Source organism: Sander lucioperca, chromosome 3, assembly GCF_008315115.2.
Source record: "Sander lucioperca isolate FBNREF2018 chromosome 3, SLUC_FBN_1.2, whole genome shotgun sequence".
In the NCBI taxonomy this organism is placed as follows: Eukaryota; Metazoa; Chordata; class Actinopteri; order Perciformes; family Percidae; genus Sander; species Sander lucioperca.
The window spans coordinates 19,405,515-19,419,117 of NC_050175.1; the positions used below are offsets into that span (position 1 = coordinate 19,405,515).

Genomic DNA, 13,603 nt, shown 5'->3' on the forward strand with positions numbered 1-13,603 from the left:
TAGTTCAAGTACTTTTTTTTTCAAAATTTGTTTAGAGAAATGTTTTCAAATTTTTTTATCATTAAAAAAAGATTGCTGACAGAATTGCTGCTGCTTAGGTAATTAGAGTTGGTAGATGCATTGACTTGATGGGTGATAATTAAGGGAGAATTGTATCATGGTCAGGTGGACTTCCATGAGCTTTGCATGAATGCCAAAAACACAACAAAGTGCCAACGATTTTGTAATCATCTTTTAAAAGAAGAATCAAACTCATGATGCAATAAGTCACATCTTTGTAAGCAAAGGTTATAGCTGCTTACTTGATTTATTTATCTCACATTTAGCTTGTCTTTACCAGGAGTGCCAATAATTCTGAATGCTATAACGCAACGGATCAAAAGTGACTCTGGGATGATAGAAGAATAAATAGAAGTCTTGAAAAAGTGCATTTTATTGTGTCATTTAATAGCTACACTTTGGAAATGCAGCCCCATTCTATGCCGAGCACAGTTTTTAATTGTGATATACAGTTCATTTACACTACTGTATACAAATCTGTGGTCTTATATAAAATTCATTGGTGCAGTTTAACTTGGCTGTAATTGGCAAATACATGAGATGAGAATGCAACATGAGTAGTTATCAAGTTCAGATCGCTTGGCTCACAATAAGAGAAAACATTTAAACATAAGCCACAATTCACCAAAACAAATGATTTCCTGAATAACAGCAATTTGTTGTCATGTTAATAAATGTTGGAGGGCTCAAGGTATTGAGATGAAGATGGTCACCCAATCCATCCATGGAAAAGCAAATTAATCCTCTCCTTACTTTGAGTCCTTACTCATTTTTGATATCCACATGAACTACAGTGAAGCACAGAAAGCATCATCCTGGATGTCATTTCATATGATTAACAAAATAAACAGGATGAAAACCAATGCATAACCAGACTATAGTGTGAGTATTGTGACAAATGATGATGCCATTTTAAGAGGCAGTTAAGAACACAGACTGTGAGGTAGTGTGAGAATGAAGTGTATGGTATGCCATTTTGTTAGTCTGTTCCCAGTCTGTTCCCAGTTCTTAAAGGTCCCATGACATGAACATTTCACTTCATGAGGTTTTTTAACATTAAGATGAGTTCCCCTAGCCTGCCTATGGTCCCCCAGTGGCTAAAAATGGCGATAGATGTAAACCAAGCTCTGGGTATCCTGCTCTGCCTTTGAGAAAATGAAAGCTCAGATGGGCGGATCTGGAATATCCTCCTTATGAGGTCATAAGGAGGAAGGTTACCTCCCCTTTCTTTGCTTTGGCCACCCAGAGAATTTGGCCCACCCATGAGAAAGAGAGAGACATCATGGCTTGAAAACAAGCGAAGCATGGCAGTTGGTCAAGGCCACACCCCCACCCTCCACCTTGCCCCCCCCCTCTCTCCTCCTCAATAACATTTAAAGCTACAGACACAGAAATGGCACATCCTAAGGAAAGCTCATTGTGGGACTGGCTCTAGTGGCTGTAATTCTGCACCAAGGCTGAATTTCGGGAAAGAGACTTCAGATACAGAGTTAGGGGACCACTAAGGCCTATATAAAAGCATCCAAAAAGCAGCATGTCATAGGACCTTTAAGTAACCATCAAACTAAAGTAATGAATGTCTACATCAATATTGACTCCTATTAGTATGGGACAATGAGGAAGAGACAACAACCTACATATATGTGATCCAATGACATTTGTAATATGTGCAAGCAAATTTACAAACACTGAGTTCTAACAGCTGTCTTTACTGCTAAATAAAGAAGAACCAAGTTGGGGAAGGTTGATGTTTGCTGAAAGACTATAATGGTGATTAAAATATATTTAAGTTGAGACACAATGTCACATTGTACGACAGTGTGAAGAAAGATTTAAAACAGTCAACGTGCCTTTGAAATCTTAAACATCTGAGAAACGAGAAGAAATCTGGTATCCCCCACTTAGGGAAGAAATCATTCTTAATAGATTTATAGTTTTAAGGTTGGATAAGGGCAATGAGCCTCAGAATAAAATGCAACTCATATGATACCACCACAACAAATGATTTCCACATGATGTCAACTAATGCTGAATATTAAAAAGCATATCTCATGTGATATCAGTTTTGTAACTTGAGCTCAGTAACTTTCCTGACCATCAGTACAGATTATTCTGTGGTATGATTGTCAGTGTCATTGTCCTGTAGGACTGCATCAGAGCATTGAATTAAGGCACCTCCAGTGAAATGAGCCACAAACTGCACTCTTCAGGTTACAAGAAACATCTCTAGGATGCGCTGGGATGTATCATCAGTGATGCTCTTGGGGTCATTGGGGGTTTCGGGTCTTTCAACATCATACCCCCTCCCCCAGGTGACACAGCCGGGGTTGATTAGGTCCCTGCTTGCATCCCAGTAGCACCAATCCACAGGTTTGCCCTCTTTATCCAAAGCCACCTTGTGGCTTTCTCTGCAGCTTCAGTTATGGTGCGGATGGCCCACCTCTTCGCAGCTCCAGTTACTCTGAGCCCAGTCAGAGCTTTGCAAATCAAGCGCCCAACAAACCCCCGGTTTGATTGGTTCGCAGAGGGCCCACTAGCCTCGGCTCCTACACTGCTCCACCAGCTCTTGGTATTTGGCGAGCTTCCCCCATATGTTCTTCCCAGGGTACTGTCAACTCCCACCTAGTAATAGTTTTGTTGATTCTGCGGGTGTTTTTCCTTTCCTTTGTTCTTGTTCCAGTTCTTTAGCCCTTCAGGTAGAGAGGTGTCTTCTGCAAATTCCCCCAGCCCTTCAACAAACTCCTCATACAATGACTTCTCTTGAAAGGGACGAGTTCCTAGCAGCTCCACCATGTCGGCTTTGTCTAGAATCTCCTTTTCTAGCAGACGTTTTGCCACCTGCAACACATGACCAATAATAATAAACAAGAAGCATTCTAATGACGATGGCTAACTCCATCAATGAAAATGCAAGTGGCATTACTGATCGCTGAGTTCAAGAACAGATTAGCAGTAGTTACAACTAATAGTAAAAGTAACAATTTTTCCAACCAGTTTTTAAAAATACAAATTTAAACAGACCATAAAAGAGTACTCTTCATGTTAACTTCTCTCCATCGTTTTGTTCATCAGTGATAATACTTCTCACCTTCTCCACCATTTCTTTCTTGTCGGTGACGAGCTGAAGTGTTCGCTGGAAGGCAGCATCTATAAGCAAGCGGACCTCCTGGTCTATAAGCTGGGCTTTAGGTTCACTGAAGGGCTTCTCAGTTACTATGTCACCCTGCTGAGGGAGGTCAAAGGACATCTGACCCACCGCCTCATTCATTCCAAACTGTACAACCTAAAATATGAAGAGAAATGAGTCCTGTTAGTCTAAAGACAAACTGCTTCTTATGTGCCTTTGGTTACAACATCATTCTCTGACTAACAAAAAGTGCAAAGTGACTTCTAATTGAAATAGTCTGGGCAGTAAAAAAAGAATATAGTCTAATCTTCAAGTTGGTACTCTAGCAGTTTGCCTGCAGGAAGCTACTTGTTAGTGGAATTCAACTAAAATAATAGCTAGTAGTTACTTAGTGTACAGTGACAAAGGAGCTGCTATTTCACGTGTTTATCTTGTCTCTACACTTTTGAGAAAATCAATCTGGAAACCCATTTAGTATACTAAAGGATAAGTGATAATTTCACCACATCACCACAAAGTAAACAACTTCTATTTCAGAATGTGAGAGTTTATGACTCAACACTGGCTCCCTCATATAAAATGTACATTACAATATATTTTTGTATCACATACAGAAGTTTCCTGCCTTGTGTATCTGTTAACATGCCTGTTGTAAACTGTGGGGATTACCTGTGCATATGCAGACTGCGTGACCTTCCTGAGGTCATCCTGTGCCCCGGTGGTGATTTGCCGAAAGAAAACCTGCTCAGCCACTCGACCCCCCAGCATCATGCACATTCTGTCAAACAGCTGCTCCTGGGTGAACAGGTACTGTTCCTTAGGCAGATACTGCGCATAACCCAAACCTTTCCCTCTGGGAACAATGGACACCTGAGGGAGTACATTATAATTAATCAAATTATCAATATGGTAAAATACTTGGTCAAATTCTAGTTTGATTGTAGAGGGTAAAAACAAGATTATGCAAGGGCTACAGATTTCACATAGTCAAGCAGCAGTGTGAGGAAAGAGAGGAAGGAAAAGGTGTGACTACCTTAAGTAGGGGGTCTGCATGTTCTAGGAACCAGCCTGCAACAGCATGTCCGGCCTCATGATACGCCACAGTAGTCTTCTCTGGAAGCTGCAGTACCTGAGTCTTTTTCTCCAGACCTGAGAGCACGGAGGATGTCATTAATATGCATGTGTGTGTGTTTTTTAACAAGCAATAAGTTATCTGGGTTGATGTGCCCTTTAAGCATACAGTAGATACAGTTGAGGGGTGGGTTGGTGCATGAGCTTTGAGTACAGCATGAAATCACACAGTAAGTACAGTATAATCAAATCCTTAAGGGAAGTCTCAATGATAAATATAAGGACAGGCTGTAAGTTATGGTTACTGCATTAAAAGTATGTATATCTCACATTAAAGCACTAAGTTCACGTTTATGGATGTATTTAAAATATAAATCAATATAAACAGTATACAAGAAATACATAAATGTATAGCAATTGCTTTAACTACTAACTTAATTAAGGTGTAAAACCCATATCCAGTAGTCATTCTATGAATGTTGTCATAACATCAAGTGCATGCCAACTTACCTCCAATGACTCTCTCGACTGCCTGCTCAAAGTGCTTAGTATTGACATGTTGGTTGAGGCGTCGGGCAGCTATTAGCGCAGCCTCATTACACACATTAGCAATATCAGCCCCTGAGACACAAAAGGAGCCACAACAACCAAGTTAGACTGTGGTATGATAAATACAGAGAGAGATGCAGAAGACAAACTGTATGATCCCTGTAGATAATCCAAAGAGTGTGTTCACATGTGAACATCAACACACAGCTCTTGTTCTTACCAGTAAAACCTGGGGTTAGTGCAGCTAGCTTCCTGGCCAAAGCCTCTACTTCTATACTAGTGTCCAACTTCAGAGGTCTTAAATGCACCTTAAAGATGGATGCCCTGCCTTTAATATCTGGTGGGCCTGTAGAAAGAAAAAGGAAGAAAAAGAAACCTATCATAAATTTTCAGGACATTTTCTTTTATAATCCAAAATAATGATAAACAGTGAGCAACATTAAATTAAAACAGATACTGCTAAAGTAACACCATCACATGATAATGTTACTGAAATAGAGACAACACTACTCTTATAAACTGCTAAGCTAAGGAAACACGTGTGTGTCTCAGATTCTGTACCTTATGACGTCACATTTACAAATATTACAGAAGCTCATTCAACTGGTCCTGACAACTACTTTGCACTTTTTCTGCGTTCATGTTATACAGCTCATTTTCAAAATGGCACTGACAAATGTTTAACTGGCAATACATAGCTATAGACACCAAGGTTGTCTATGCACTTTGAGGAACATTTAAAGAACCCATTAGATCTGAGTCCTTAAGCAGCGGTTGAACTTGCGGCCTTGAAGACCTAAACAAAATGCATTATTATTCAGGCTAAACCCAAAACTTATTTTTGTTTCAAAATGATTGACATAATGATTAACTTATTACTTAACAAAAAATATTTAGTAGTGTGGCTGTATTATATAAACGCTTACTGTTTACATGTAACAACAAAAGACTGAAGGAAAGGGAACATAGACTCAACAACACAGACAGGAGCAGTGTATCCCATCCCTTATGTTGGCCTCCAGTCATCTAATCCTTCTTTTATAGAAAGCCAGCTCTCTCATTTTGACCCAGTTTTCTTTGTCAGATAGAAAACCGCTCCCTGCCCACCATTGTCCGGCGTTGTCTGGCGTAAAGCAAATTAGATTTTAGCAGGCAGAAAAAGATCAACCATTTTAACCACAAAGATAAAAGCGCACAGTATGCAACACACGCTTTTAATGAAATCACAAGTGAACAGGTGCAAAAAAAGAACAGAAGAAAATCTTATAGGTTTGAAGCTAATTTCTAAGGAAACTATACAGTAAGTGTCAGTAAGGTCAAGCTTAGCACCTAATTTGAAGCAGGCAACAACACTAACAAAGTTAAAACTGCATGAATTAGTGCCACTGAATTGAATTTGTTCCATAGTGTCTGCTATGCAGTATTAGATCACATGCATGAAACATGTTTTGAGCCTAAAGCGATCTCTATGCGCACGTGTTTTCAGCTACAGTAGAAGAACTAATCTGCGTTTAAACTAACACGCCCAAACCGCATAGCTCATGAACATTCACGTATACCGGGCATTCGCGTGCCGGGATAAACAGGAGGCAGCATGTATACTCCGCCCGTTGCTGGTAGTTGCCATGGTAACGTTAGTAGCTTAGTCTCAGAGAACGAGACATCATGACCCAATCAGGCAGCAAAACGTTGGCGTCAGTGTTTGTGTTGCCAAAGTTCTCCGTTTGCGGCCGTTGAGACAGAAACACAACCCCCGAGACTCCAAACCAAAACAGGGTCACACGTGTTTTCAAATTTCTTCGTTTTAGGGGCTCTGAAACACCAGGGGCCTCATTTATAAAACTGTGCGGCGAATTTGCATCAGAAGTGACGTACGGATGAAACATATGATGAGTACGCACAGAAATATTCAGATTTATAAAACCATGCGCATGCACGTCCTACGCCGGATTCCCTTTATAAATCACATTCAACTCTAAATGTGGCGCAGCTTTGGCGGCTTCATGCCATGCCCATAGTTTCCCTTAAATAGTCAGTGAAACGCCCCAAATAATATTCATTCATACAGACATCATGATCAGAGAGGAAAACAAAGCAAAGGACTTTCACTCAATGTGAAGTTGTAGTTCTTGTTAGAGAGGTGCAAAAGAGGATAATATGTTTAGAGGGCACAGTGTGGGCAGTACTAATGCCAAAAAGCTATAGCGTGGCAACATGTTGCAGACGCAGTTAATGCCACAGCCTCAGAGGTCGGACTGTGACCCAAATTAAAAAGAAATGGTTTGATATTAAAGTTGATACAAAAAAAACGCCTGGCGCTACACAGAGAAAGTGTTTATGCCACGGGACGCCGGAGCTGACCCCTCTTGAAGTGGGACAGGCACAGCATGGTTTCTCCGAGTGCTCCTCTGTAACGCTGGGCCCAAAACAGCACAGAGATCCGAGGAAGTCAGAACTGGCTCTGAGGCCACTCGTCCTCGTTTGCCAGCAAGTCTTCTTGCTGTCTGTCTCCATTTGCCACATTTTCCAACACTGCAAAACCAGCCATTGTGGGTCATTACGCATGGCATGCCTTTTAATACCCATCAATTTGATTACATCTAAAAAGCTAAAGGTGTCGGAATTAATCTAATTGTAAATGACAAATAGTTCTGCGCAAGGAGCATGTAATTAGTAAAACGTTCTATTGCACCTTTCACAATGGTTAAAACATGCTTTAGACCTACAATAAAACAAACATTTAAATCAAAAATAAAATGATCTAAAGCCATAAAACTAAACACTTTATAAAACACTGATACTGTATATGATGACCATATTAAAAGGATGTGCTCCGCATCGAAAACAGCATCAGTGTAAACATTATTTGTCCGGTTTGTCGTATTATTCATGAGAATAAATTCCATAACATGCCAATATAATTACAGAACATTTGAGTTTTTTTCACAAATATATCTTCATTTGAATTTATGATAGTATCTTGTTTTATTTTGTCTGTTTTTCACCGCAGATGGATCAAACAGGTGTTTGTGTAGGATATTAATTGTAAGAATGGCTTTGTGAATTCTCATGAGTGAAATCAATGAGGCAATATTTTGATTTGTTTTACACAATGGTCTCAGTTTCACGTGTTTAATCCATCTGCCGTTGGTGTCGTCTTTTCTCATTTCACCCATTTCTGTTCATATGCCTGGGTCAGAGTGTCTGTGGCGGACCGCACATTTTCCCGTCAAGTTTGCTTTTTATAAATCCCAATTCTTGCGTAGAGAGCGGCGTACGTCTTCTTTTGTGCAAACGCCACGTTTACAAGCCCCAGAGCAGTGTGAATGCGAGGTGTAAACCTAGCAAAAGATATTCATTTTTAAACCAAAACGTAGCAATGTAAATGTAGCCTAAAACTCCAGGGTTGCTTCTAAGTGTAGAGGAAATGGAGACGTCCAAAGAAACAAAAGTCAGCTTGGTTATTTGGTATGATTTTAGGGGCAAGATGTACATCAAAACCTGCAGATAACTCTTCACTTGCAAATGATAAACTGAAATGTTCCTAACAAATTGACCCAGTGATACATGATAATGTAGAGAGAAAGAGTTATTCAGGGGAGAGCTAGAAAGGAAGCCGACCTCAGACAAGTGCTACTCTTTACCTATGTATATATGTCGATCAAAGCGCCCTGGCCTCATCAAAGCTGGATCCAGGATATCAGCTCGATTGGTGCCGGCTAAAACGACCACGTTAGTGCTACTGTTGAACCCTGTAATGACAAAAACAAATAGCATACAAAGATCTTGTGAAATATTGCACCCAGAATGGGAGAAAGGCTTGAACACTAAAAGAGGTGACATAACTACCTACCATCCATTTCCACAAGCAACTGGTTGAGGGTGTTTTCCTGCTCACTTTGGTTTCCAAAGTTCCCCCTGCCTCTCTTCCTGCCAACTGCGTCAATCTCGTCAATGAAAAGGATGCAGGGGGCATTTTTTCGAGCCGTGGCAAACGTATCCCTTATCTAATACAGGACAGAGTCAAGAGAAATCACTTACATAATCTTATAAATTGAGTCAACCTCTAGCTCACCCAGTAGAGAGTGTGCCCCATGTAGTCTGAGAATCAAGAATCATTGTGTTACAGATGATGTTGCCAAACAGCAGCATGAACTGCATGAGACCCATCATATAGCTTCACAACTTGTTGGCAGAGTCTTGCATTTAGCCCGGTACTGACCCTCGCTGCACCCACGCCAACAAACATCTCCTGGAACTCCGAGCCGTTGACGGTGATGAAGGGCACGTTGGCCTCTCCTGCAGTGGCCTTAGCTAGCAAGGTCTTGCCAGTACCAGGTGGGCCTGATAACATAGCACCCTGAAAAGAAAGGTGTTGCTTAATGATCAATACCAGTATCTCAATGAATACTTCACTAGGTGGAGAAACTTCAAAACTTAATTCTTAGCCCATACTATGCTTCGGAGGGAGAAAAAAATCCATTAATTGAAATGTTCCTGTCACCTTCACCCCCCGACCCTATGCCACAATACTTGATTGATATACAGTGTGTCACACCTTTGGGATCTTGGCGCCTAGGTCCTGGTACTGCCGCGGGTTCTTCAAGAAGTTGACAAGCTCCAAAATCTCCAGTTTGGCCTCCTCACAGCCTGCGACATCCTTGAACTGAATGCCGACGTTGCCTTTTATTACCTTGGCTTTGGATTCACTCATAATGAAGGGGTTTCCTCGCTGACCTCCTGCCATTGGTCCCTGCCTCATGGCAAAAAGTAAAAAGCCGACCAGCAGTAAGGTTGGGAGTAAGCTGAAAAGGAGTGCCCTTTGGGGAGAGAGAAAGAAGCTCAATTAAGGCATCATCAACCAATCCAATTTGCATAAGAGTTACTTTGCTTTGTAAGTTTCAGGAACTCATCAGATTCAACTCTCACCCATCGCTTTCACTGCTGTAGAATACAGGAACTTTCTGTGAGTCCAAACCCATTTCTTGCTGGGCCATCTCCAGGTTATGCTCAAATGAGTCCACACTGCCAATGTTGAACCACAAATAGCTCTGAAACATACACACAACATAAAACATAAGCAAGACTGTGTAACTTTTTAAAGAAGAAATAACAAGGAGGACATACATTCTTCCTTTTACAAATAGAAATGAGCAATAAATTGCACCATTGCTCATTTCAATGCTGTCGGGGGTTTTGCTGCTACAGTCAGACTTGGTCTGGTAGGATTCGCATCCCATGAACCTAACTAGTGAAATGGATTTGGATGGATTTTGCTCAGTTGTCAGTCGTGATTGACAGTTCAGGAGAAAAACAGTAAGAGGGCCTTAAATTAAGATTATTTGTCAAATGTATGACTCTTCTCTGCTCGTGTTAATATTAAGCTACACTTTGAAATACCCCTAACCGACTGAGTGACCTATATGAAAAGCAAAAGGACATAAAAGCATATTTATGCACTAACCACTTCTGATGTGTTCACTCCATGGGCAGGAATTACTTTGACGTATTGTTTATTGACAACCTCTAGGTGATCAACCTGTGTAGAGAGCACAAAAACCAATTTCTTTACATGGTTTCAAAAACAAACAGATAAAAGATGGAAGATACCAAAACTAAAACACTCTCTGCCTCTTACCAAGTCTTTATTTAAGTAGTGCTGTACAAAGTCCTTCCAGGAGATCTGCATCCCCGTCTCTCGGAAGTAAAAGTACAAAAAAGCTGAGGTCATGCCGGCAGCACCGATTGCAAAGTACCGCACTGCTTTTTCATCCAGGGGGAAATCATCCTGTTAGATGTAAAAAGATAAATAAATAAAAAGGTGTAAGAGAGAGATGAATTGATTAAAGGAGAGGCTGTCAGCAGGCCACTGAAAAAAAATCCAGGCAGGCCTCTCAACTTAGCACCCTTTTAAAAGTAGAGCATGACCAGTATATGTTTTAAGGAAAATATCAATTTCAACATTTGACCGTTTGGAAAGTCTGACAATATATCAGCTTATGCTAATTTAACATAAATACACAACATAAACAGACATTTTGGATAAGAATCAATTAAAGTTCACTACTAAATAAAAGGTGACCAAGATATGTTGTGAGTGGAACATTTTACAGAGAAAGAGAGAGAGAGAACTAACTATAAGAGTATTATACACCTGAATAGTCATTACATGACAAAAGGATGCCAAATTATGGAGAATGCAACTTAAACTTGCACTAATAAGTACAATTAGGTTTAAATTTGACTTTTAAAGCTTTCATATGCCAGCATTTTAGTAAATATATTCCATGTGTTTGTGTGTAGTGCATTTTAATGAGCAGTAAAGACTGGCTATGATTCACACCTGGAAGCGTGTCCACCACTGTGATTCTTCCTTTTTCCCTCCTCTTCGTCTTTGGTCCCCATCATCATTTGTGTCCCGCTCTTCCCTTACAAGAGATTCTTGCTCTTTGCTATTTTCATCTAAATAGTAACAGAATCAACAACAAAATCAGTCATACAGTGCAGAGGAAATGAGAACAGAGGATGTCTAAATGCTGCTTGTCCCTCACCTTCAGCTGATTTGTTGACGCCAGTGCTTTCTTCACTCTTTGGGAAAAACTTTTCAAAACCTGAACCAATTCAACAGCAAACAACAAAATAATTAAGTGCAACTGGCTCACATCGATTTAGGCCACTGTGTGCACTCATTTAGCTACATTACATAGTGCAAGGAGGTACATTACCTTTTGGTGGTTTGTTTGAGCTAAGTAACCGAGCAAGGGGGAGACTGTGTTGATATAATCCTCCACGTCTCCTTTGGATCAGTGACGCCTTCTGAAATTAAGATACTATATCATGAATATGTTAGCAGTGAGGGCATGGCCATAAAAAGACAGGTGGAAAAGAAATATACAGCAGAAAGGCATCAATTAAACATGCTATATGTAGTAGATGTTGTTGATAGGCGATACAAAACTAAACATGTAATCCACAGTAATCTACAGCTGTTCTGAATCAGTCTTGCAGACTAGCTTCCGTGTTAATATGAGAAATCTGTCCTGCTATATTATTCACAGGATTACTGAAATCTCATTTTGACATGAGCATACTGGACTGTGTAAGTCTAATTTCATTACAAGACTGTTGCAGATAACCCACTTATACAGTGAACAGTTGCTTTTAAGATCACATGGTATTTATTCACATATCTGTCACTATGTGTGCATATCAAACACATTAAATTATATTTAAGGGGTTATTTTAGGTTATGAACACCTTTGAAAGTAGCTAAAATATCAGTTTCTTCCACACAACTGCAAAATCTTTGATTGTGGTTTATCGTTTTTGCGGCAAATATAATATTGATACTTGAGAATCATAAAAAATGACAATATTATGTGAATGTATCTGACATTTTGTTTACATATCAAGATATATCTGAGTAACAATATGTTATTGTTGAACAATAATCTCTTTTTAATGAAAGATACCAGAAACAGCCAAATAAAGATTTTGGAGATATCTTTAAATATTAACTATGACTAAAAACATAACAAACCTAAATGAAACTTGAATTGGGAAATCTTTAAGTCAAATAATCAATGATTGATTGATTGATTGATTGTTCTACTTCAATAGAAAAGCAGAAAGTGTAAGATAACTCATCCCAGCCAGTGAACCTCTATTTAACCAAGTTTTATTTATATTAAATAACTTGCATGTCTGATAACATTCAAAAGCAACTGAATGAATGAAAAAGAATGAAAATGCATGGGCCAACAGAGAAACGCCCCCTTCAAACAAAACATTATGAAACTGAGGAAACTGACTTCTAAACTAAACATTATCAAATGGACACATCGTGAGATTACAAACAACTGAGGAATGATACATAAACAGTGGTGCAGTTTGTTTGTTTACAGGTTTGGGGGGCTCTGTAGCCTCCTGCACCGAGGAACACTGTGTTCTTTCCCATGACAAACCTCATACGGTCACACAGGGCTCCAACTCCTGCGACACCGCATATGCAAGTAACGTTAGCTGTTGCAAAACAAGTTTGTATATCTATTTTTTTCTAATTCTATTTTGAGAGGACCGTAGCGACTTTACATTATAAGAAGTACAAAAACAATGTCACCGTACCGACGGGAGTGCGCTCCCGTTGTGAAAAGTAGCTGAAATAGTGGATAAGTCTCGAATCCACGTCCGAACGGCCCACACTCGGTTCCGAAAGGGTCCGACACTCACAGAGAGCAGCCCCATCGTGTGTCAGCTACTTTCATTCGGTCGCATTCCCAGATCTATCTCCACAGCGTTGTAATTTCGGCTGTGGTTACCATGGATGTAGATGGCTACATATGGGTTATACTGGACGTGTGTTCTCCGAGTCAACAAGTAGTACCGTACACACTCGTCATCTCGCGAGGTTTCGATTACTGATCATAGTCCGAAGGCCCGATTTTTCTTGATCAATTTTGGGCTTAAATCACGTAACGTACATTAAAAAAAAAAAAATTAAAAAAAAACTATGTCGGTGTAGTACAAAGCCTGTAAGTTAAGTATGTTTAAAGCTCATATTTTTTTAAGAGCCAACTTTTTAAGAGGCAACCAATGGGTGGGTTCATGGGTTCTACTCATACAGCAAACTCAATGCCTACTCGTGCAATGCATCAATCTGTTTGAGACCAGAGTTCCTGTTTATGATAGTGCTATAGTAAATTTACCTAGGTCTATATATTACCTAGCCTATAGTTTTTTTTATCTTGAATTGTAACATTACACAATGATTGGATTTTAATTTCGGTTCAGCAGTAA

General features: G+C 39.8%; 1 protein-coding gene across 1 annotated transcript; it reads right to left on the reverse strand.

The window, feature by feature from the left end:
• Nucleotides 1-420: 420 nt before the first annotated feature.
• Nucleotides 421-13,197, reverse strand: LOC116060450 (AFG3-like protein 1). Its single transcript, XM_031314003.2, has 19 exons — nucleotides 12,932-13,197; nucleotides 11,533-11,623; nucleotides 11,359-11,418; nucleotides 11,151-11,269; nucleotides 10,446-10,595; nucleotides 10,272-10,346; nucleotides 9,737-9,858; nucleotides 9,366-9,627; nucleotides 9,030-9,167; nucleotides 8,661-8,814; nucleotides 8,452-8,559; nucleotides 5,028-5,153; nucleotides 4,769-4,879; nucleotides 4,221-4,336; nucleotides 3,857-4,057; nucleotides 3,149-3,343; nucleotides 2,165-2,898; nucleotides 1,607-2,131; nucleotides 421-1,055 (listed from the first exon to the last, which is right to left on the reverse strand). The coding sequence occupies exons 1-17, from the start codon at nucleotides 13,049-13,051 to the stop codon at nucleotides 2,683-2,685; spliced, it is 2,364 nt and encodes a 787-aa protein (XP_031169863.1). The 5' UTR covers nucleotides 13,052-13,197; the 3' UTR covers nucleotides 421-1,055; nucleotides 1,607-2,131; nucleotides 2,165-2,682.
• Between the last annotated feature and the right edge of the window lie 406 nt (nucleotides 13,198-13,603).

What these genes read in the sequence shown, in the direction of transcription:
- LOC116060450 (XM_031314003.2), bottom strand. Translation starts at nt 13,051, where the DNA reads ATGGGGCTGCTCTCTGTGAGTGTCGGACCCTTTCGGAACCGAGTGTGG. An exon ending in ACGGGAGCGCACTCCCGTCG is followed by an intron (nt 11,624 to 12,931) that starts GTACGGTGACAT and finishes TCTTAATTTCAG; the next exon opens with AAGGCGTCACTGATCCAAAG. An exon ending in CTCAAACAAACCACCAAAAG is followed by an intron (nt 11,419 to 11,532) that starts GTAATGTACCTC and finishes GAATTGGTTCAG; the next exon opens with GTTTTGAAAAGTTTTTCCCA.